At 42.7% G+C, this 25030-nt stretch overlaps 1 protein-coding gene across 1 annotated transcript in view; it reads left to right on the top strand.

Annotated features, from left to right (window-relative positions):
* usp43b (ubiquitin specific peptidase 43b) overlaps positions 1-25030 on the top strand; it is a 60938-nt gene that overhangs the window by 4921 nt on the left and 30987 nt on the right. Inside the window, exons 2-3 of the mRNA XM_031571530.2 lie at positions 3045-3191; positions 21278-21381. Of these exons, the coding sequence (XP_031427390.1) occupies positions 3045-3191; positions 21278-21381 (251 nt within the window). The remainder of the gene's footprint in view (positions 1-3044; positions 3192-21277; positions 21382-25030) is intronic.

Genomic DNA, 25030 nt, shown 5'->3' with positions numbered 1-25030 from the left:
TGCGTCTCTAAGCCTTATGCATTCAAAGAGCTCATAATTGGCCGTATCAATTGTGAGATCTCTTCAGAAGGTAGCTGTGTCATCTAAGTACATGAGCAGTTATTTCAGGGAACTCGGTCAGGAATTAACTTGTGTAGAACTAAAGTGGGTGAAGTCTATTTATTTATGCTGTTGTGAGCTGTAAGGAATGTCTCTCAGTAGGATACAATCGGAGCAGAGTCTGGTTTCAGTTCTCGGTAACAGCAGCATCATAGCAGTGTTGTTATTAAAGCTGGTCTTATAGATACGTGTTGATCACACTATGTGGTCTGCCCCACTGGAGTTTTTAAAATAAACATTCACTGAACAGTGCAGTTTTTTTTTTTTTTAAAGGACATTGGCTGCATTCACTGTAACTTCATCTCACTTGTTTTATCAGCCAGATCCGTCCACAGGGCCTCTAGAGCTGCATGTGGGCTGAATATGGGTGGTGTTGTTTTTTGAAGGAGAGCAGTCAGTTTTTCACAAGTTGTGAAACACATTTGAAAAGGTGTAAGAATCACATTCACAGGTCTGTTTGGTCAATTGTTGAATTGCTCCGAGCTAAACTGTTGAGTTTTTCTGCAAGTACATGTTTCCCCATAAGGGGACCGGGGCAGCAACACCACAGAGGAAGCTGTTATCTGTTCACTCAGCTAACAGCTGGCTCTCGATTGTGTTGTCATTTTACCAAAATGTTGTGTAGTAATGCAGTGTGACCAGACTTTGAGGACATCAACACTTTTAAACATTCACTTGTTCTTTATTTTTGAAGTACGAATTAGACCAAATGTAATGGTTAATCAGAATCAGTGCAATTCAGACTTCAATAGAAGATTGAAGCCAGTTAATACGGGGTTGTGGAAAAATTGTAAGGCATTATCCATGTCTAGACCGTTAATATTCTTTCTTTTTTTTATTTCTGTTCCATTCAGTTGTGATGTTTTGATCAGATTCACCATCCTCTTTCAGCCTCTCAGCAGAGCATGTATCATTATCTCAAATGAGTGTTTTCAAACTTGGTTGACTTTCAAGGTCAGGTCACTCTTCACTGCGCACAAACCGTACTCTTTTGTCCTCTTGTCTTGAGTTTCCATGCTCAAACCAACTGAATACACAACAATTCCTTTCCATGGTGCAGCTAGTGGAAAGGTTTCTGTACACGTTTTGAATGGTGTGGGTATATGTACATATAACTGCTGTACAATGAAGTTGCTTTGGATGTAGTCTTGCATAAAAAGGATACCTACACTCTCATGTCTCTGCTGGAAACTCCTGCCAGTCCTTGCTCTTTGAAATGGTGTGGCAAAACAACAAGCTCCTTTGAGTCCCCGTAATTAGCCCGAGCTTTATGTATGAGAGGTTGGTCTTGGACATGGTCCAGTGGAGTGATTGGTCTTTGAAGATGTGTCTCTAACAGCCACTCCTTAACAGTTTACGGTGGCTCACCTGTGTCTGATGTGCAGAGGTGCAGAGGTGCAGAGGTGCTCTTAACCAATATCTGTGGGTAATTGTGTCAGAGGTGCTCTTAACCAATATCTGTCGGTAATTGCTTAGGCTTTCCATGCACCACTCCACATTTTTGTCTTTGTGTATTGAACATCAAGTGTTACTCACCTCTCTTGTGGCAGTGAAAAAGTACTGGGCAGTGTAAGTATTTTGAACAAGCTGACACGCTGAGTAGCAAAAGTACTGCCGCCTGCACATTTTCCGTCATCATAGAGTATGTGTTTGTGTTCTGCATTTTAGACCAGTGGAAAGACTTGAAGATAGACCTTCCTTCTGAAATTCTTATCGGATCCAACTCACCTTAGCCAAATCCTCACGAGGGACATAATTAGTTAGCTGAATCAGCTGTTGTTAGGGTAGCAGCGAATCTCAGATGGAGAATACATCCTCAGAAGCAGGGTAAAATCTCACTGCTGTAAGTGGACCATGCGCCAACAGTGATTCATCAAAGTGCACTAAACCAAAGATTTAACACAGTGCATCACAGCAGTATTGGCTCAAGCAAGAAAAACAAATATTTATGCAGATGTCGTTACTGTTGTTTTGCATGGTAGCCCAAATAAATAGAGACGCCCATTTTGCGGCCCTGAGGGTGTCATAGAACAAACAATTGTCATTGTTACTAAAGTGGAAACATATATAATAATAAACATCTGAAATTGCAGTCGATCAAGGTGGTCCATTCTTTGATTAGGGTCAAAAAAGTGCAGGCTAGTGGTATCAGAGGAATGGTTCTATTTGAGGAGCCTAAGCCCAATTTGCAATGCAAACATGCCACTGTGCCATGATGGCCATCTGACTGATGCAAGACAAGAAAGTGGGAATAACAGTGGTCGCTTTGGATGAAGGGATGCCACTGCTGCTGCCACGTGGTTGTGTGTGTGTGTGTGTGTGTGTGTGTGTGTGTGTGTGTGTGTGTGTGTGTGTGTGTGTGTGTGTGTGTGTGTGTGTGTGTGTGTGTGTGTGTGTGTGTGTGTGTGTGTGTGTGTGTGTGTGTGTGTGCACGTGTACGTGTGTGAATGAGTGAGTGATCACAGATGCTGTGGTGAATGCACACAGAGCTGGTGAATTTCACGCTGTGGTCTACAACCTGCTGGGGCTGTGGTAAACACTGGGTGAAACAGTCTTAAAAAGCACAGAATCATTTCTATTTTCCAGCTGTTCCTGATTGCTTGCTCTCATCCTGATATGCTGTCAGTGCCTGCGATCAAAATCATTTGGTGCTGTTTGTGTTCCTCTGTATTTATTTTGGTGATGATCTACACAACTCAAGAGAAAAGTGTGTGTGGGTGAATGTGTGTATGTGTGTGTGTGTGTGTTGTGAGAATACATATGTCTGTATCATCATAATCTTTTATTCATGAAACATGAATGCTGTTTATTTTTGTCTAAAATTGGGCCACTCTCACTTCTGTGCAGAGAAGCAGTGTAGAAATATTTTAAGGGAGTAGCCATCAGCTGTAACAAAAACATTTTGAATGGCTCAGGTGACCCTCTCCTTGTTTTCTTTTGTTCAGAGTATTGTGTCCAAATATGGCACTCAGTTCCGGGGAAACTCCCAACATGATGCCCTGGAATTCCTCCTCTGGCTCTTGGACCGTGTTCACGAGGACATCAATCCCACCTACACAAACAACCAAAACAAGGGGAAAGCTTCTGGAAAGGTATGAGGGAGTCACTCTTAGCATCCTTTCGCTTCAATGCTTTTCTTCCCCTGTCCTGTACTTGGGTTGTGCTGTGGTATTCACTGTTGAAATGGGCTGAACTGTTCTGTACTAGAAAGAATATGATAAAAAGAATAGTGTTATGAAAGCACAAACAGAAAAGGTTTTAGTATTACAAGTTTTTCTTCTGTATATTCTCTGTCTTGGGTTAAATGTATGTAAGGCAAATGTGTGTAGTAAGTGGTGTGCATTTGCCCTCTAACTGTAAACCAAAGACGAAGGGGTCTATGTCCTTTTAAAACGTCCTATCCCTGGCCATGCTCAATGCTGTTCTTGTCTGACTGTGGTTGTTCGCACCTAAGGTTGAATGTTTGGCCCCTAAATATACATTCCCTAATCCTAAAGAATCCAGAGGTATGTTTTGTTTTGACTGGCTAATTCCTGTGGTTACTAAGCATGAGGTTCTCACTGAGTGCTTAAATGTCCCAAATGGTACGAGAGACGGTCACAGGGTTCATGTCCGTGCTGTTAAAAAGTGACCAAACAAGGTTTTAGCAGGCTGTTTTGTGTCGTAGTTGTGTCTTTTGGTGAAGATTTACAGTAGAAAGCATGGAGCCATTTGTAGATGCCTGTGTTCTCTTCATGCACCTCCAGGAACACCCACGGCTTACTATGAAGCCTGAAGCCCCCTGGGTAGAGCTTTGATCTGTGCTATTGTCGCTATTCCTGTAGAAATGGATGTATTATTAAAATTTGCATATGTGTATGTGTGTGTGTGTGTGTGTGTGTGTGTGTGTGTGTGTGTGTGTGTGTGTGTGTGTGTGCGTGTGCGCGCGTGCGTGTGTGCATTTATGGATGTGCATTTAACAAAGACCCCCTGCATCATTAAAACTGTTCTCTTAATATGCCTACTAAGCTATGCCAAATCACACATAACAAAAAGACTTTGGTGGCTCCAGTGATGTCTGTCGGTTCCAGAGAGTAAAAACATAAGGCGTCAAAAGCAAGGCTGATTTTCTGACACCTTAACAAATTATAAGTCATTATGAGATACACAACATTGTAGCAGAAACCCATGGCTATTTAATGTAACAGTTAAGTGGTAGCTGATGGCTTATTATGATTTAAGTAATTGTTTTATAGCAGTATTGTATGACCAGACCAACTTTTCCATGGGGCTGTTCTACCATATTGATTCAGACAGTGTAGATAGAAACAGATAATGTAACCCAGAAAAGGTGTCAAGACGCCATGTCTGTTCTCACCACAAGGATGAAGAGAAGCTCTGAGTCTGGAATCTGTCATCCTGAGATAAGGACTGTCAGCATGACCTGGTGACACATTCATGGGAAAGGAAAAAAGGTTACATATTTTCCAAACACAGTGGGACTTAATCATGGAGCAAATCCTGTCAGACATGTCGCATGATTTAGTCCGGACCAGTTAAGGTTTAATCCGGACCAGTTAAGGTTTAGTCCGGACCAGTTTCTGTTGAGTTATTTTAGTTTATCTGTTTTATGATTCCATTATTCTTGTGTTACATGTACACTGAAAAAAACAAGATAATATGTTTTTATGTTCTTGGGAACACAAACAGTGGTTAGCTGTTCTGCATTTGTTTACAGCACGCTTTGTCCATATGGATAAAACTATCTATTGAGATAAAGAGTAACTGTCCAGGCTGGTTTTTATGGCACTGGACTTGACCCTTGAATCCATCGACTGCGAGTCACTCTTCCTGAGTGATAGCTCCGCTCAGGCTGTGTAAATAAATGAATGAAACGTTAAAACCAACGTCAACATTCCCACTTCCCTGCAGCTGGGGCACAGAGTGAGAATCCTCGGAAGCCGCCCCCATTGTGAGCCAGGGCTTTGGCCCTCATATCACTCTGGTGTGAGTGGGGTCTGAAGAGGCCCGGTGTTTCTCTGAGGAAACATCACGTCAGTCCTGTCAGCGTGAAAAGACACAAGACGTCACTAAAACCGCTGAGATCCATCTGGAAGGCTTGGTGCTTGCACTTAGCCTTGCGTCTGCCAGCTACTTCTTTCTGGACATGATGGATGAGCCTGCATGGGAAAGCATAAAGATCGGTCTGTTATGAATGGGACTGGCACATGATATCCAACAGGATAGATACAAGGAAGGAGAGGACTGCCAGGAGTGTGTGACCAAGTCCAAAGGCACATGTGAAAATCTGCTCATGGGGCCAGTTCAGTAAACTGGTTAACAGAAGAAGTGACAAACTTGGGATTGAAAATGCCCCTTTCTGTGGTAAACACGCACAGTCATTGTGGTATCCTTGTGCAGGACAGAAAATCATTTTTGACAGTTGTCTCTAATGTGTGGCCAGCTCCCCTGTGAAATTGCCACTGAAGGCTCTGCCGACACAAGTGTTGCCATGGATATTATTTTTTATCAGCATGAAAACACGCGGCGGTCCACTGCCTAAGACGGTCCACTGCCTAAGAACCTAAAGAAAGATAGCTCAGCCCCTCACCTTCTGTCCCATCTCATGGGATGTTCCTCTGAAGGACAGGCGTTCTTTAGACCCATATGTGCTGTAGTGTGTTTGATGAGTCACTCCATCCTCTTCTGAGACTAGTCTCACATTTAGTGTGCAGCATAGATGAGGAGAAAGATAGAGAAGAGACTCGGAGAGAGAAGAGAATCGGAGAGAGTGTCTGTGGCTTCTGGGTTTGGAGACCGTAAGCCCATGGGTGTGTGCTATGTCATTTGTGTCCCAAAGATGGGTCACTAAACCCTCAATTGGCTAGGGTCATTTTGGCATCCTGAGGTTTTACATTCCTTATGACCGCTTCAGTATTTCATACCATACACACAGTGACTAAATATTCACACAGGGGAATAATACAGCCAGACTTTCACTGTCTCTCAAAGGATCTGAGTGCCACAGCCTCAGAAATGTGGCATTAACCAGGATAAAAGACTAGTGAAACCCTCTTTACAAAAGGGTTGCTCACACAGATACAGACACAATTCTAATAGTTGTGCCTTGGCAGCGAGTGAAGCAGTACGCTGTCTGCTTTTTAAGAAACACTCTTGAAAAGAATTGGGGTTCATTTTGGGGTCATGTTGCTCCTTTCACATAGCAATGAAATATTCATAATTACTCTGTGGAACACAATTATAGTTTGTCTTGAGTACTTCAGATGGGATTGGAAAGAGTGGTTGCCGTGGATTCCATTTAAAACCATTACGCTGCAGTATTGAGAGTGTCTCTGAGACTTAATTGTGGTCTTGATGGTTTTCTTTTGCTCCTCTAACATTATGCTGATTTTGTCTTCCAGTGCACAACAATAGAGACCTTAGGAAAGTCGGCAGACAGAGTTGACATTTGTATGAGCCTCATGATTTTATGATTCCCCAGACTTTGCTCTAACAAACATTTAGTAACATTTAGTGTTCATGAATGTTGGAAAAAGTCTGATTTGAATTCAGAAAAGAGAGTGTGTGTATCTGTGTGTTTGTGTGTGTGAGAGAGGTTTGTGTTTGTGTGGTTTAGTATATTTTAACTATTTGGTGTAGAAAAGCCACACAGCACAAACAGTGTCTGAATAAGGCAGAGGCTTTGCAGTGATCCCCGTGGAAGAGTCAGTCTGGCGATTGCGATTGTGCAGATTGCAAGGCAGAGCATCCAGTGGGTTTAAGAGGAATCCCACTGCTCCACACACTTGGCCCACCCAGATGAGTTCCTAACACTAGTTAGTATCTGTTTGCTTTGATTTTGATGAGGGGGAATTAGAAGTTTTCATTGGAATCAAAACACTGTAAGGACACACATGAGACCAGTGACAGCGGGCCACTGACGGGCAACAAGCAAAGTCCGCAGCGCATAAACTAAAGCTAAGTTAATAACTTGGCGAAAGCATTTTGCTAGTGTTACATCATGAGCAAGACCCTAAGCACAAACATGGGTCACACACAAACACAAACCTCTCTCACATACACACACACACGCTCTCTCTTTATCTCTTTTCAATATTTGTGTGTGTATTTATGTATCTTCCTCATTTACTACACACATAGACACACGCTCAACATAACTCTTACTTCATCCCTGGTTTGTTGACCGTGCATCACTGACCGTGGTTACATGGATTCGAATAACTGCCTTAGTCGGACTGAAATCGCATTATCCGTTTCATGTAAGCACCTTAGTCGGATCGTAGTCGGACCGCACATAGTCGGACTAACACCCCTGGATAACTCGATCCGATCCAGTTGATAGTTCGACTATTGCGGCATGTAACGGTGAATTGGATAAGGAACTGGACTTTGCGTCTTTGCGCATGCTCCGACAGCCCGCTGTTCCGAAATTGTGAGTACAGCAACGTGAACCACTATTGCCCACATGCACATCCCAATGAATCACACAATCATAAACATATAAATGCCTTTATTTCACAAGCATTAACTTGAATTCAGAATATTATTATACACACATGCATTTGCATCGCGATGATACAAAAATATTTGTATGATTGCCAACGCATGCATGCTTTGTCAGTGCTTGACAAGATCTGCGTAATGTCCTGCGACAATCTGCCGGTGATTTCCTTCGCATGAGTGGTAGCCTACCCCATATTCAAAACCAGAGTAGGCTAAGTTAACAAATATTGCCTAGGAAAAGTTATATGCGTGATAGCCCGGTGAGCGTCTCCGCTCTGCTGTGCAAACTAAATGCTTTGAGTGTTTTGTGCCACTTAAAATATTTCTAAATTTTGCCAGGGGGACTATTTTTCGGAATATTGAGATTTCGGAATATCGGGCTTTCGGAACACTGGGCCGTCTCCCCTGACCAATACCTGTCAAACTTGGTGATACTATTCACAACTAATTTGTCCTTCATTTTATCAAATATGATGAAATTTGGTATTGTGCCCGCGAGGCACGCCTGACTTTAGTTGTGTTCAGTTATCTGGCGCTGAAAAAAACCACGAAAAGGTACTGTCAAATCAGAAAGCAAATCAGCTGTCACTCGGCTATTACCTGACCAATACCTATCAAACTCGGTGATACTATTCACAACTAATATGTCCTTCATTCTATCAAATATGATGAAATTTGGTATTGTGCCCGCGAGGCACGCCTGACTTTAGTTGTGTTCAGTTATCTGGCGCTGAAAAAAAACACGAAAAGGTACTGTCAAATCAGAAAGCAAATCAGCTGTCACTCGGCTATTACCTGACCAATACCTATCAAACTCGGTGATACTATTCACAACTAATATGTCCTTCATTCTATCAAATATGATGAAATTTGGTATTGTGCCCGCGAGGCACGCCTGACTTTAGTTGTGTTCAGTTATCTGGCGCTGAAAAAAACCACGAAAAGGTACTGTCAAATCAGAAAGCAAATCAGCTGTCACTCGGCTATTACCTGACCAATACCTATCAAACTCGGTGATACTATTCACAACTAATATGTCCTTCATTCTATCAAATATGATGAAATTTGGTATTGTGCCCGCGAGGCACGCCTGACTTTAGTTGTGTTCAGTTATCTGGCGCTGCCCTCTAAAGACAGAGACGTGACAGGTGGATCGAGATATTTTCCCGTAAATACCTTTACCTAAATACCTTTATAGACAACATCGATCATACACTCCCATTGCACTCAAACAACCACACTCAAACGAGGAGATATTGTATCAATTAGCCTATTATGTATTGTATTAATTGCACAGAGTTCCAGTGGCGCATGCAGCCGTACGCACTGTGCGTACCTTCTGCTACGCGAGAAGAAGAAAAATATATCATGAACGAATATTTATTATATAAAATCAGGAGTACAGACAACTAATGCCCAGCGTTGACGATGCAGATACAGAGCTGGAAACAGCTAAATGAGTTACGCAGTGAACTTTATCAAGCCCTGGAAAGTTCGGCAAATTTCTAGCCAAACATTCATTGCGTCCTGAAGGTCTTGTATCTATCTACGAAAAGACTGACTGGACTTGCACTCATGAATATTCACACAGATTTGGAAATCGACAGCGAAGAAGTACTAAAACAATTTGATGCAACTGGCAGAAGGGCAATGCGTTTAGGCTGTAACCCATTATTTGCGCGCGTGTGTGAATGTGCGTCCGTTTCTCTCGCCTTTTATCTTTCACCTTTGAATAATGTAACTTATAAACACATCGGCCTGGCAGAAAGAAAGAAAGAAACAAACAAACAAACAAACAACCCAAGAGGCAACACGCATTTCTGGACCGATGAACAGACGCGATTCATGCTCAATCAACTGTTGTTGTTATTGGTAGTGGTGAAGAGGTCAAGCGGAAAGGGCTGTATCACCACTAGTTGTAATAAAAACAGCGCCACCTATCGTATCGGATATGACATGCTTTCGGCCAATGATTCGATTTATTCACTGCCATGTACATTGGGATAATAGCACCTACCCTCGAAAGAAAGCATAGTCCGACTAAGCAAAGATTCGAATTATACCATCATGTAAACACACTGACTGTGGAGACAGAGTACGGTACGTGCCATCTTGCTGTGTGATGAATGTGGGCTTTTGTGAGCTGCGTGAAGAAAGAGTTACTTGTTTCCGCACGGCCAGGCGTGAGGGGGAGAGGTGAGAAGCGCATCGGCAATGCCACCGAGCTCAGGGCAGGGTGGAATGTGATAGGAAGAGAGGGTGGAATGGAACCGTGTCTCTGCCTGAGCACCTCTGACCAAAGCTGTCAGTGTCAAGCGCCATGACTCTGTTGGGGTCGGACCTCCTGGCAGGTCTCACCCCGCGTTTATTAGTCTTGTCACAGACATGCCACCATCATCAGTGTGTTACTTAGTATAACAAGGTGTTTTGACATTAAACTAGAACAAATGTGGCAACTGAAAATGTCTTCATAATGTCAGTACAATGGTACCATGGACAGGTGCCAACAAAATGTGGGTCTATAAATGTTAATCCTTTCCTCACGAGGCCCACCATGATAATGCTGGTACTATCCTGACAGCCCTGCCTGTTCATACATAGAGACGATAGAAGCAGGGAGATATTTAAATCCTATGCCTGAACCGTTGTTGGTAAAGGTTGAAAGGTCGAAAATTGGATTATACTGTATAAAAATATAACTTACCCAGAGCTTGTCTGTGGATCAATATCAGAAGTATCTTCATAATATACAATATACTGCTGTGCAAGTACGTATAGAGCAACTGGCCAGCAGATGTCAGACAGCTAGGTGCACACCTGAAATACCCTTTTTTGAGATTCAAAGTAGAAAATATCAATGAGTTAGGAGGGTTTTGGGATTATGACAAGGTGTTAGAAATTCACCACAGAGGGACAGAAGGTTATTATATTTGAGATATTCTTAAGATGTTCCTATAGACATGAATGGAACAGGGGCTTCCTCTGGCATGTATAAAGAGGGATATGTGAACATTTTTGTATTTGGACAATTGGTATGTTATAAAGATATGTATGATTTTTGTATCCATAGACGAGCTCTGGTTATGTAACTCACTCGACCCTTACCAACAACGATTCAGGCATAGAATTCAAATGTCTCTTTGCTTCTACTGTTTATATCTAAGCTCACGAGCTGACAGGCTTGCAAAATGAGAGCCAAAAACTCAATCAGTTAGTCGATGGGCGGGATTAACAAAAATGGCTTGCTTCTAAACGATAAGCGGATGTGACAAAAATGGCCTGCTGTAAATGATAAATGTCAGGTGAGTTGATTATAAAAGCAACACTGTTGCTAAAATAAAATGTCAATCATAAATTGACAATTCATCACTCTATTTTTTAATTTACATACATTTTCATCTCCTCCATTTTGATCAATTCATTTTTGTTACTTCCACCCTTGAGGCCACTTTCCTTAAATGATAGATGACAATTTTGTGTGGTGAATGAAAAGTGATGAAACATGGCTCTGTTTTCATCAGATCACAACTGATTTAATCAAATCAGCTTTAAATTAATCAAATCACTTGATAATCTTTCACTATTTTTCATTTCACATCCATTTTTACCCCTCTATTTTCCAATTAACATGCATTTTCATAACATCCACTTTTATCAATTAGTTATTGTTACTTCCACCCCTCATACTGATGAACGTTGCATGTCTCAAAGTCAGGAAGTTTTGAATGGTGAGATACCAACACTTTGCAATGTCAGCAGTCCTCCTATTCAACACTGTATGCATGAGGATGCGTATCTCTTTTTATCGGCATGTGCTCTCTTATAGTATCAAACCTCATGACCTTGTACCAATGTCACATTATTGAGTTACAGAAATCTGAGTTTACAGGAAGATTGAAGTTGCAGCTGTATTTCAGTGAGAGAGAAACAAGTGGCTGTCTCTATGCTTATCAAAAGAGGCGATGACCTAATCCTCTCCCACAAGGACTGACAGAGTAGTTGGCTCCTAGGATGACAAAGACGCGACGCCTCATAGGGTACAAGAGATGGACTGGGTAGAATGACTAAGCAGTGCTTTCAACTAAAATAAATGATGGTATAAAGGATCAACAGGGGGAGAAGATGAAAGTGACTGGTCAAAATCACAGGGTAGCACATACTGTGTACAGCAGGCATCCGCTTCCTATTTTAAGGCACTTTCTGCATGGAGGGTGAGTTAATACACACCCACCCAGCAGTAATTCTTTCACAGCCGATGCTCCTGAAAAATTCAACAGTCAGCGCCAATAAATAGATGTAGGACTGACCATTTTTAAGAAATATATCCGTTTTTATGCAGGAGTGGATGTGATGCTGACTCTGCAGTTTTTCCCCGAAAATGAATATTACTATCATTCTACCTCTCTCCACTGACTATCTCAGCAGTATGGAAAGGCACCGCAAAAGTGCTTCTTCAGTTGGGTTTTCTTGTGCAAATGCACAAGGCAGCTTTTCGGGCTTAGGTAATGAAAGACCGTTGTAATCATATAATGCGTGATGACAATCAAAGCATGACTTTCATGTGTGGATATAGGGAATGAATGAGGCTAAACCCGAGTGTTTGTCATCATCAGTGAGGACACAGATGGACAGAGAGCAGCAGAGGAGAGGTCAGGGGTCAGCCAAGGAACTGCAGAATCGGGGAAAATTAAATCCCACCTGAAAAAATGGGATTTAGGCTCTGAAGAGGAACCCCTGCCAGGCTCTCCTGTCGAGGGAAACGCAGCCAAGTGTTTGTGTGTGTCTGTATGTCCTTGTGTTTGCGTGCATTTTTTTGCACAACTTGGGTTCATCTTTGGGGCAAGGCATACACATGGGGTAAAAATTGTCCTTGGAATTGAGCTCATCTTTGTACAGTGTAAGATGAATTGAATACTCTCAGTGAAGGCCAATGTCTGAATAAACCCATGAAATTCAGCTAAGCTGCATCTGAGTCTGTTCATAAGGTCAAGAATGCGGCATTCGACCATAATACCAGAAGTGTTATACAGGCATTTTCACTTTGCATAGTTGGGCTCATGGTACTGCTTCAGACTACACTTTTGGAATCTTACTTTAAGGAGAAACAGTTAAGATTTAATTGAAAATTCTCCTTTGAGCCCTACAAGAGTAGGGAATGTTAGTACAGAGCAAATAGGAGGATTGGAATGGCCTCTGCTTAGAAATCTGGATACTACTGGAACTGTGTGATTACATCCTCACAAACACAGTCACGGAGACACCCTCCAGCCCGACCATGCTGTGTGACAAGGAGGGCAGAGGGCAGGCCTATTGTTTTTGTGTTTCCTCTTCCCTTCTTTTGATTCCGCCTGCCCTGTAGGATGCAAATGGCTTCCTGTGGCTCGGGGCCACTCGAGCAGAGAAAGCAGCCTGTAAGAACACACGTCCGGAGAGTGTGTGTGTGTGTGTGTGTGTGTGTGTGTGTGTGTGTGTGTGTGTGTGTGCGCGCTGGCACTGACTTGACCCCTCATCTACTGCACAGTCATTGGAGGAACTCACCATTTACTGCAAGCATGCAGCACTTCTCCACTTAGATGTTAGGCTCAACAATAGGACACATCAAGGCATTGGCACTGTTTGCCTTTGTCCTTGTTTGATATCGTTTGATGTCACTAAGGTGTTTACTACTGGTACGGTTAATGTCAGTCCATCAACTCCTTTGCCAAGGGGCTTTGTTCTTGAAAAAGACCTTTTAAGTTATCAACAGTCTGCAGGCATACTTTGCTCGCGGCAAGACAATTAAGCTCCGACTGTCTCAGTGCCACAGCCACCTTCATGCATCGCCGTTATGGGGCCGCCCAGGGTCAGGCAGTGTGCAGCACTTGCAGCTCTTTCCTTGCCTTGCTAAATCACATGCTTTCTTCAAACCTTCCCAGTCCCAGACTGTTTGGAAGAGACCGTGAGCAGGTATAGTCAGTGTGACAAGTGCTGTCAAATGAATGCAGTTCAGTTTGCATCTTTACAGATCTGCATTTAGCAGTTCAGCAGTGGTTATGTCCATGTCCATGTCATTGATTTGAATATGCACCCACAATTCTTATATTCAATCACCTTTAGTCTGAGAGAAGAAGTTACTGTTACTGTCAGACTGCCGGAGTATCTCTCTGCAGTATTACTTTTTCTGCCACTAATAAAACCCGACATTTGGATTCATTTTCATTTCCACCGGAGCCGTCTCTGAGAGGTAAACTGCGTTTAGGAGCCACTTATTTTTAACTCCCTATGCAATCTGTTTTGACAGATGATGGCAACACTGAGAGAGATGATGCACTGCTGTTGTTTGGTTCTGAGAGTTTGGCCAATATATTCATCCACAGATTGTTTCTTTCTCGCTGACTCTCACACTCTTTTGCTCTCTCTATCTGCTTCACTTTCTGATTTGGACCCATCATTATATCACACTCGTGTTGTTTTCCATGAAAGTTCTTCAAAATCATTCAAATCAGCCTCTTCCAAAAGAGAGTCTGTTGTTTTCTGTCTATAATATATATTCACCTGTCTGGCATGTGACAATATGTGTAAATAAGTAACATGATCTTGTGTCATTTAGGAGATAGATATTTTAATTTGAAACAGATAATTAGAGTTAATCTCTCTCTCACTTGATCATTCATGTATGTATATGTACTTGTAATCAGAAGGTTGCTAGTTCGATTCCCTGTCGAAGTGTCCTTGAGCAAGACACTGAACCCCTAATTGCTCCTGATGTGCAGTGTGCCATCAGTGTAAATGTAAAATGTAAAATGTGTATACATTGTAAGTCGCACATATGTAAGTCGCTTTGGATAAAAGCGTCTGCTAAATGACTAAATGTAAATGTTGTCAGTAATTGTATGTGTTGTTTTTATATGACTTGTTACTTTCAAGTCAGTTTACATCAGGTGAACTGATGTGCAAATACATACATAAATATGCAGAGAAAGTGCCTTACCGGGCGTTTTACCTTTAGAAATTATAGAGTGCCTCACTGGGCCTTTTAGCCCTCTAACCTTTCAGGAGCACCAGGTCTCTTCTACTGTGACTTTGCATGGTTTATCCATCTCGCACTCATTCAACCCTTATACAGATAGATATAAGTTTTTATAATGATTTGAATGCAACCTGTCAGGCCAGAAATGATCATCGTGTCTTCACTGACACATGGTGTATGTCAGTGTGGAGTGGATTGGCTTTCAGTGTCTCGGTAGTCTCCCTCCCATCTATTCAATAGAAAGGCCTTGCAACATAAAGAGCCTGGCTTTTCAGACTCAAGCACAGACGAGGCTCCTGAGCAGTGGGAGTGAGGGAGCTTTACAGACAGACAGACAGACAAGCAGAGAGAGACAAGTGAGGACAGCAGACACGAAAGACAAGCTGAGGAGCATCACGGCTGAGTGAACCCATCGACATTGTTTTTGTCAAGTCCCCATTCGACCTCCCAGGTGTGGAGTTGACCACCAGCCAAAACCCTGCTTGTTGTTTTGTCAACCACAGCTCGCTGACCGGGTACAACTCTCCCCCCACAGCGCCCTGGGGCTTCCCCCGCCAGCCGCCCCGCTGGCAGCCGTGCAACAAAGACTCGGACAGGACCACTGAATGTGCTCGAGGAGCGACCATTCAGCTGGGATTTCTTAGTGCCTTTGCTGTTCTCGTTCCTCTTCACTTGTTTCAGCGTAGGATTAAATTCCTGATTTGGAGAGAGAGAGAGAGAGAGAGAGAGAGAGAGAGAGAGAGAGAGAGAGAGATACACAGCAATGGAAAAGATCTGTCATAATGCAGAAGCATTAAAATGAATGAATCTCTGGTCTGCTCCATGGCCTCTCCATGATTACTGCTTCTTTATTATAATGGTAGATCACTGCTTCTTAAGTTTAATCAGAAACTTTCTGCTGAATATTAGTCTTTGAAAAATCTGCTGAAAGTCTCTAGGGTGTTATCTGTGTGAGGGGTTTTGTCTCCTCTACCAAACAGCTATTTTTAGCACAGCCTCCATACCTCTGTGGAGTGAGTCCATTATTCTACAGTGCCCTGTGTGTGACTGCAGTATAGCTCTCTCTCTCGCTCTCTCGCTCTCTCTCTCTCTCTGCCTGTCTCTCACTGTCTCTCTATCACACTCTTTCTGGCCCCCACTTTTTTTTAGATACCCTCCTCGGCTGAAGAGAGTGCTGTCCAGAGCTGTATGTGATCACTCTTATAAACAGCTGAATTATTTACTGCGGACTGTAGCCATGACAGCGTTGGAACCCCTATATGGGACCCCTTTCAACCTGATGCTGTTACCATCAGTATGGATCAGGCTCATTTACAGGATTACTACTACTTTTTTTCCCTCGCCTCCAACTTCTAGTGCACCCAAGAGAGATTAACTTCCCACCACAGATTGGGTGTCCAATCAATGCTGGCGACTCCAGAATTAAGCATTACTGATTTCACCCTGGAGGATTTCCCACACACGCAACAAGACAGCATCTGAGCCCTGACTAAATCACTGGTGCCATGTGCAAAATGTCTAATCAGTGTGGTCGCCCCTCGGGGGAGGCTGGATGATTAATAATGGAATTAAAATAGGAGATGGCCACGGAATGGGTTTGTGTTTAGCACTGTCTTGGGGGGTGCATGGGGAGGGACTGGCAATTCATTTGTAATGACATATCAGTGAGGGGTTTTTTGTGTAAGATGTACTAGTTGAAGGAGTTTGCGTCCTGTCAGTGAGTGGGTTGCATGGAACAGCAATTAGCTGATTTAGGACCTGGCATGCACTAACAACTCGGAGCTGGGAGGATCATTAAAACTGTTCCCCAAGTTGAGTTTTGCAGTTTCAGGAACGTGATCTCCAACCAGAGCTCCTACTCTCATATTTTTTTCTGAGAGGATACCTGTTCTCCTCTAAAACCCACTTTGAACCAACTTTGAGACCCACTCTTGACACACACACACACACACACACACAAACACACACACACAGAGACACACACACAGAAACACACACACACACACACATACACACACACTCACACACACACACACACACACACACACACACACACACACACACACCTCTTATTATCATCCCCACAAGCACACCATAGCTCCTGTAGTCTCTATCCTGCTTAATTCAGCATGCAATCTTAGTCATTTATCTAAATCCCTGAAATTCAATTAGGCCATTGAAAGGTGCCAAGCCGACGGATTGGAGGTTGGTTTTAAGTTAATTTTAAGGCCACAGAGTACGTTCTGTCTTGGCGCTCCAAGTAATTTTGATTACTTTTTGTTGACACTTCCAGAAGCTACAGAATACCCCTGCTATTAAGCATTTCTTTCCAATAGCTCTCAGCTTGATGAGTTCTCACAGTGTTTCACAGTGATTGTGTGGGACTGCTTGCTCTCTCAGGTTCACATACAATTGCACAGTGCTGATGATAAGGAATGCGGGTACGGCCAGATTACCTTTTGGCCGATGCCATGACTTAAATATTGACTAAAGACTTTGTCCATGGGAAAGCCTCTCTTACTGCGCCATTAAGGAATGTTTGTGGCTGTGTTTGGTTCATTCGGACTGACAGATAAGCCATCATTCTTTAGTTCATATAATGCCTGAGTTTAGTCTACTTTCTCCATGACATTCTTCCACCTAGCCTCTCTCCACCGTACTGGATGTCAGAAGAGCACTGACAGGCCCGCTCCAGATGACAGATTATCTTCATGCGCTTATGGATGGACATTTTCCATGTGCTGCACATACAGAAAATGTCAAAACAATCATCCGAGCATTCAGCCCCAGTCCTGCAGTAATTGATGCATTCACCCCCAAGTCCTGCAGTAATGTATTGCTCACGGTATGTTCCAGGCTTTTAAAGGGAGTGGTGACATGATTTGTACTGGAAAATGTCCTTGCAGCAAGCGTTTGGTCTCTGGGCTGGATCTCTGGCTGGACATCACAGGTTTACACCCTGCCCCCTGAGTGGACCTGCTGCCCACACACAGACAGCCCAGTTCAGCTCAGAGGAGTCAGCACTGAAGAACCCACCCACTCTCTCTCTCTCTCTGTTTATTTATCTATCTCTCTCCCTCCTTCTCTCTCTTTCTCTCTCTGTGTGTCTCTCTCTCTCTCCATCCTTCTCTCTCTTTCTCTCTCTCTCCCTCTCTCTCAATTCCTCATGTTAAATTCTGCCACGTCTAACCGCCTCTGCCCATGTGCGTCCATTGTGTGCCTGAAGCACAGAGGCATTATTCTAGAGATCAGACAGACATCACTCAGACTGGAGGTGGGAACATCACAGGGTTTGATTAGATTGAAGGATTTTCATGGCAACAGGGGTTCTTTTGTTATTAGGTAGCGAAGAGAAAAACTTGTTAAGCTCCGTCTTCGTGTTATTAGACTGTCTATCTGAATTTCTATTTCTCCACTTAAGACATCTAACGTTAAACACAGAGAGGGTTTGATCACAAAGCCAACATGTTTTCTGTTGGTCTCTTTTGTTATTTTGATTTACTTTGACAAGTTGGCTTGAGACGAAAACACACAGCTTCATCACTCTCGACCAAAACAGAAAGGAAGACAGCTTTGCACACGTACTGACTTAAGTTATGGTAGTTTATCACTAAATTGACCTGTGTTTTTTAAATATATCCATGTTCCTTTTTTTAAGTCACCGCCTCTTAAGTGAGATCTAAAAATAAACTCAAGAATCCAGGTCGCAGTGCTAGTACTAAAGCAGTTACATATGTGGTACCATTTTTATTCAAGCTTTATTTTCAAAAGATGTGAAACGTGGTTTATTTTGCTTCTTCCCTCCTGGAGCTGTTGTTATGTGTAAACATTGAGCATAAGCAAGTCGTGATGTAGCCAAGGCCTTTGGAGCCTCAGCCTTACTTAACCCTGCCAGTGATAGAACCGTCAGCTGCATCTCTCCAGAACATTGTACGTTTCGTAAAGTCTGCTGTGCTTCCAGAGCAATCAGACTACCAGGTTGATTTGGCTCAGTCTGACCGGCACTTCTGACAGGTGATAAGCCTCCGTTCATAAGCGTAATGGTCATACAGTTCTTTCAACTCCACAGGACACAAGAGATAACAGAGGAATGCCTCTTCTCTGTAGCTCAGTTCACTCCTCCAGACTGAAGATACTGATTGTAGCCTCTAAAAATCACAGCAAAACCACACACTTATTGAATTTGTTTGCTCTCAAATTTTCCCTGCGTTTGATTCACAGCCTGCGTGTCTGCGAAAGCGATGATGTGTTCTCTCACGAACAAAACCTTTGTGCAAAGCTTATTTGTCCCTCGTGTGCAAAAGAACCTACAAGAAATTCAAACCTCTCATTATGAAACATGTAAGGATTACAGAAGGAGAAAGGAATGGATATGGCAAATTCTAGAAGAAGGTAATAGGGGGAGGTAGAAATGTGAGCGTGGGAGGTAGAGAGAAAATTGGGTAGAGCAAGAAGAAAACAAAAAAGAAAGTGGAGACATTCTCTTGCCTACTTAGGCCCTTTTGCTGTGGAGAGGGTTAGGTTTCGATCCCACTCTGGCTCCCGTGCATCCAAACAGGCTTCTATACAGGAGGCAGCTCACCCAATCAGAGCAGGAGTGCAGCATTCCTGTCATTTTGGAGAAAACTCTCACTTGTCTTCCTTTTCTCTGCGGAAACCAAAAACCTTCATTTACTCTTGTTCTGGAGGAGAGGTCATGCCTCAGCCACCAGCCTGGGAACTGCAGACGGGGATAGCAGCAGGAGGAGGAGGAGGAGGAGGAGGAACAGGAGCAAGAGACTGGAACTTGCAGGAGTGAACATCCTACATTGTGTGTGCAGAGGACTTTCAGTGTTAACACAGTGACACAGGCATGACTAAACATCCTATTTCAATTCTCAGTTTGGTATGGTGTGATGGTTCTGTTATTTTCGGTGCTGCAATTATCCTCTGTCTGCAGCTTGTCCTTGCTGACATTTTAAAATAAGATAAGTTGCTTGTTCCCTGAAAATAGCTACAGTTCGCTGAAAATAGATTGTTTATCAGTTTCACTCTCATGCCGACTACTCTGTAACGTGCAGCTTTGAGTAATAACTGAACTGAGAAAGCATTGCTGCTAGCTGACTAGACCTGCCTTTTGTCCATATTGTATTGGATATATTCAGAAGATTGTCATGACTTAATTACAACAGGATGTGTAATAACCCCAATCACTGATCAATTTTTGTCATATTTCCATGTTCTTGTAATTAAAGTTCTCTCATGAATGTCTGCATTATGCATTGGGACAATCTCAATCAAGCATAAAATGTGCTGATTTAGTATACAATTTCTGTTGGTACATTTCTGCACATCAGAAATCAATATTTAATTAACTTGATTTAATCACTAGCTTTAATCACTAAAGCCTATATGTTAATATCAGTCTGTATAAGTAAAGGAAAGTTGCACAGTGTGCCCTTGCATGTGTGTATGTATGAATTATATTATTGTAACCAGTGCATGTGTGTATGTATGAATTGTATTATTGTAACTAGAGCTTGATAAAACAAGGGTTTTATAACTTCCTCCGCAAGTCATACAACATACATAGTACTACCGTCTTGTGCAGTAAGTTAGTGTTTGATTGCAGGGCTATGTGTTGTTTCTGGTTGATTATCAGTTTCACTGACAGTTTTACTGTGTACTGGAGTGGATGTAATGGCTTTATTGAGGTATGTCTTTACATTTAGGGAGAACAAAGATGCTAGTATATGGTTGAGATGGTAACTAGTAATGATTCCTACAGGGTAACAGCAGTTATTAACTTCAACTTCAACTTCAAGACATACACGTGCCCACATGTCTGTCTTGTTAAGTGTTTTATCTAAAGATTGGTGTCGATAAACAGTCAGCCTCTGTGTGTGGCTACTGTCGTTCAACACTGACTAGGAGTTGAAAGGGGAGTTGAGTAAAGTTGCTTTTTAATATTAGCTAGGTTAACCTGAGAGCATAGTTGACTGATACGAGAAGGGCACTGAGAGAGCTGTTGTATGGAAGTTGTGTCCTGGTGTCCCTGGCTTTGGTGATTAAACGTGTGGATGGCAATGGGAAAGTGCAGCATTGGTGTCCTTTGTGAGTCACCCCTGCGGTGTCCCTTCCTCGTCACACTTGTTTTTTGACCTTGAAATGTGTCTGTGCTTAGTGTCTATGCTTCAACACTCCAGCCAAGGCCAGTTTTCAAGGCCTGTCTGGAAATACATGAAGTGGTTGGCCTCAGTGGTGCAGCATGTAATCTCTGGTGTCATTACTGGTTGAGCAATTGTAGATTATAGTAATTGCAGTATATGGTGCTATAACACAAACATATCTTAATTTTTATTAAGGACACTATGGGATAAAAAGGCTAGTTTAGCCCACATTCTTTGTCTGAGTTGTTGTCTGCACCATCTTGTAATATCCATTTTTATCACCCATATATTTCATAGTGCTTGCCAACTTCTTAACAGCTTCATAGGATCCGCATTCAGCCAGTTGTTATCGCAGACATTTTGTTTGTTGACAGGGAGCAGAATGCCTCTGTCAACCCTAAAGTCCCTCAAATGCCTTAGAGTGTTTTGGAGATGTTTCATTGATGTGTGTGTCTGTTGTTAAATGTCTTAGAGTGTTCTGGAGATGTTTCATTGATGTGTGTGTCTGTTGTTGCAGGGCCTGGGAGGACCAGAGGGGGCGCCAGTGGGGGATGCTCTGATCCCACAGCAGCCGGGAGAACGCCACAGCTTTGTGCAGGAACACTTTCAGGCACAGTACAAGTGAGCTACAGTTTGACTTTGTTTTTATCCCAAGGATAGGATCGTTGACTGATAAAGTCCTATCAGGGACAGGTGCAGCTTAGCTAAGTTACATTTTCTTTGGTTTGTTTTTTTGAACTTCTAAATGAAACATGGGCTTGTAGAAATATGTGCATGTCACCCATGAAAGGCCTAGGTCACATCACACTGAAATTCATGTGTATTAAAAATACAATAAATACTTAAATGCTCTGACTCTCTCTGCCTTAACATAAACGAATCACCACCACAAAAACCAACAAAAAAGGACACTACAGACCTTCATATACTATGTACACTATGCACTCATGCACTCTCGTATACATTATATCCACACACAATGACAGTAAAAATATCAGTCAAAGCCTGAGATAATTGAGTGTAGTATGTCTGGAGGACCCAAGAAGGGATGACATCTGGACCAGCAGCTTTACAAGCCTTAACCCTTTTAACATTTTTACTCACATCAGCCTCCATCACCTGTAGATCGACTACATTGGGCACTGTGCTGCTGTCACTGGGTCCAAGTTGTGAGCTTCAAAGCAAGCTTAAAAGTTGTAAAGCTTGTCTAGGAGAGAGGCGGAGGTGTTGGTGGCCACACTGGGCTTAGATTTGTAGTCCGTGATGGCCAGCAGCCCCCTCCACACGCGCTGTTAGTCACAGTCACTGTAGTTATTTCCCCCAGTATTGTCTTTTAGTGCCTTTGATGACTCTCCGTAGGTCACAGCTGGATTATAGGATTTTTTGTCCCCCAGTTTAAAAGCAGTGGTGCACTCCCTCAACCCCAGGCGAATGTCGTCGTTAATCCAGGGCTTCTGGTGGGAATAGGAGTGAATAGACCATACTGGGATACTGATATCCACACAGAATCTAACATAGCCAGTGACCAATTCAGCATACTCATCCAAACTCAAGGCTGAATCCTTAAAGATCCTCTGCTCATAAGCCACTTTAAACATCACATCGTAATGCTAAACAGGTCATAGAATGTGTTTCTGTCAAGGCATGACCTGTCCTTCTGACTGTTAGCATGTCATCATTACACCCGGGCTGATCATTACACCAATGATGATATTAGGCCTCCCCAGCTATTACCCTTTTTGAAGATGGATCATGTACCTCAGGCTCAGCTCTTGATGATGGACACAGAAGGTCACAGATATTCTGTGACCAGTGATTTTAGTGTCATTGATGCAATAACGTGTCAGCCGTTTCTGTGTGTCATTGATAAGTTAATTATGGGTTAATTATCAGTCCTGACACAGTAAGCCCCTCTCACGAGGCTGACTTTGTCAGTCAAAGCTGATTCCCATTTTAACGTGTTGGAGCTCTAATTGAAGGCATTACCCCTTTTGTCTCCTTGGTGATGGTCGCATTTCTAGAGATAATATGAAAAAAAAGCAATTAAATAAAAATAATTTAAAATGATGATTTTTTTTTTTAATGGTGAAAAATGTTTATTCATAACTTTCCCCTGCTCATCTAAAAAACAGCAGGTTCTCCTTCTTATCTTGTGGACAGTTGCTGTTTTTGTGGTGGAGCATAAGGGAAGCCCAGAGGGCAGAACCTTAAAGATAATCAGAATGCTATTAAGATGATACAGTTCCCTTTTCATGATCTGGGCCCTGTCTTAAAGAACCATTGACCAGAGCAGAACACAGGGTGAAGGATGACCCCTAGTCATTGTTCAGGGCAGTAGTCAGGTCTCTTCCAGTTGCTTATCCTCATTCCACATAAAGTCATGCTGGAAGCAAGTAGGCTAACAGTTATTGTTGAGGTGGGATCTCTTAGGATATGTCATCATAGAGCGGTAGAGATGTCCATCTCCTCTGCATAAAATAATGAAATCTTGACTAGAAGGACTCAGGCTAATCTCGGAGAGATTTTCTGTCCTCATTTGAATCTGTCTTAAACTGGTGTTGCGTTAAAATTGACTTTCATCAGTTCAATCAGATTTGAATTGCTTAATATGACACCTCAGCGAGGGCTGAGACAGCGTCTTTGGTTCTGTGCACGGCAGGCAGGCCCCCTGGGTGAGGAGGGGATGGGGTCTCATACATTTTTCTCCTGCCTCATGAGTAATAATCTCTAAGGAGCATCAATCTTAAGAGTACACACTCTAAGGTGCCTTCACATTCACCGTGGCTGACGACGTTCACACAGTTTTTTATCATAACGCTGAGCAGTCACTTTGAGAGCACTCTGAGAGGAAAATGCAGGAAATATAGCCCACTGCACTAAATCACAATAAGATGGAGTGAGAAGGTGCCTGATAAAGTTCACCTGACATTGTTGAAATCATCTGTATAAAGGCAGCAATTTTTGGATTAAAAGGGTTTTCTCAGTTAGAGTGTGTGTAGGAAAGTGTGTGCTTTGAATGGAAGAAAAGAGTAAATAGGAGGTATTTGCGGCACAGGAATGAAGCTACCCCGCCGCCTCATTTGCATTTGGAAGCGTGTCCAGTGAGCATGTTGCTGGGGATAACTCTACTAGCTGTATGTTCTGTCTTAACCAATGTAAGGCCTGGGGCCTTCCTAATGAGATAAAGGGAATCTTTTGCCTGCTGTGGTTCCTTTCAGCATGTGAAGCTATTAAACTCTGAAGCCTGCGGAAAAGCAGCCCCCTGCCAATGGCGAGCTCAAAGACTGAACGGCCTAGCCAGAAACTGAAGTACTTCCTGGTGGCACACAAAATGGAGACATCTGACAGCTGGACTATAGTTCCTACGTCGGATCCTTGCTCAAAGACATTACTGAGCTTAATTAGTGAGAAATATCTTTAGCGTAGGAAAGTGTACATCTTTTATTTTTTCTTGGATCGCTTATTGTTAAGTGTCAGCATTCTTGACAATATGTTATATCCATTGAGGGCAAAGAAAAAAGTGTTTTTCTGTTTACAAAAAAAACGTGAACTCAGGATGTGCATCTTTCCCAGAGGAAAACATGACCAAGCAGAATGCAGAACTCAGTCCACTGTCCACAGCTGTTTATAAACGCCTGTGATCAGATCTCTGGGCTGTAGTGTGTCTCCTATCGGTAGCTGCTTTATACAAGTAGATAACATTTTCTAACCACATCCAAGTTGTGAAGTGCTTTTCCAACTCCAGATATGTTTCTCCATCTGCTGAGGCAGTTCAGACATTGGCAGCTCAGCGTCTCGTCAGAAATACATCAAACACCTCTAGCTAATTGCGTCCAAAACAGCAGACAAATGATTTGGGCTTGATGCCTGTTTAGATAGCAGTCCAGGCTGGCAGGGCTCATTGTCCTTCTCAGTAGGCTGTGTTAGACTGAGAAAACATCCCTCTGGCTCTGGGTGTTCATACCAGCATTCACATTATTTGTTTTCTCTGTGGTGAGATTAGTTTTTGCATCCATTAAGATCAACAATAAGACTACTTTGAAATACACTTCTGCAAAGTTTCTATCGTGTTGTAAAGGTTGCTTTTCAACACACGCCTCATCATATTTTAGTTAGTTCCCTCAAACATGTAGGATTGCGGTTGTTGTTTGTCGGCGCAGAGGCACTATCTCAAATCTGCCTGTGATGGATGTGTTGGTCAGTGCTCAGTGCAGCACTCTTTCTGCTTTATCCTCCGTGATCCCCAGTGCATATTCTGGGGTGTGAGAGT

This window comes from Clupea harengus, chromosome 1 (assembly GCF_900700415.2).
Source record: "Clupea harengus chromosome 1, Ch_v2.0.2, whole genome shotgun sequence".
In the NCBI taxonomy this organism is placed as follows: Eukaryota; Metazoa; Chordata; class Actinopteri; order Clupeiformes; family Clupeidae; genus Clupea; species Clupea harengus.
Note: the sequence above shows the minus strand (reverse complement) of the source record. Positions and strands in the feature narration are given on the sequence as shown.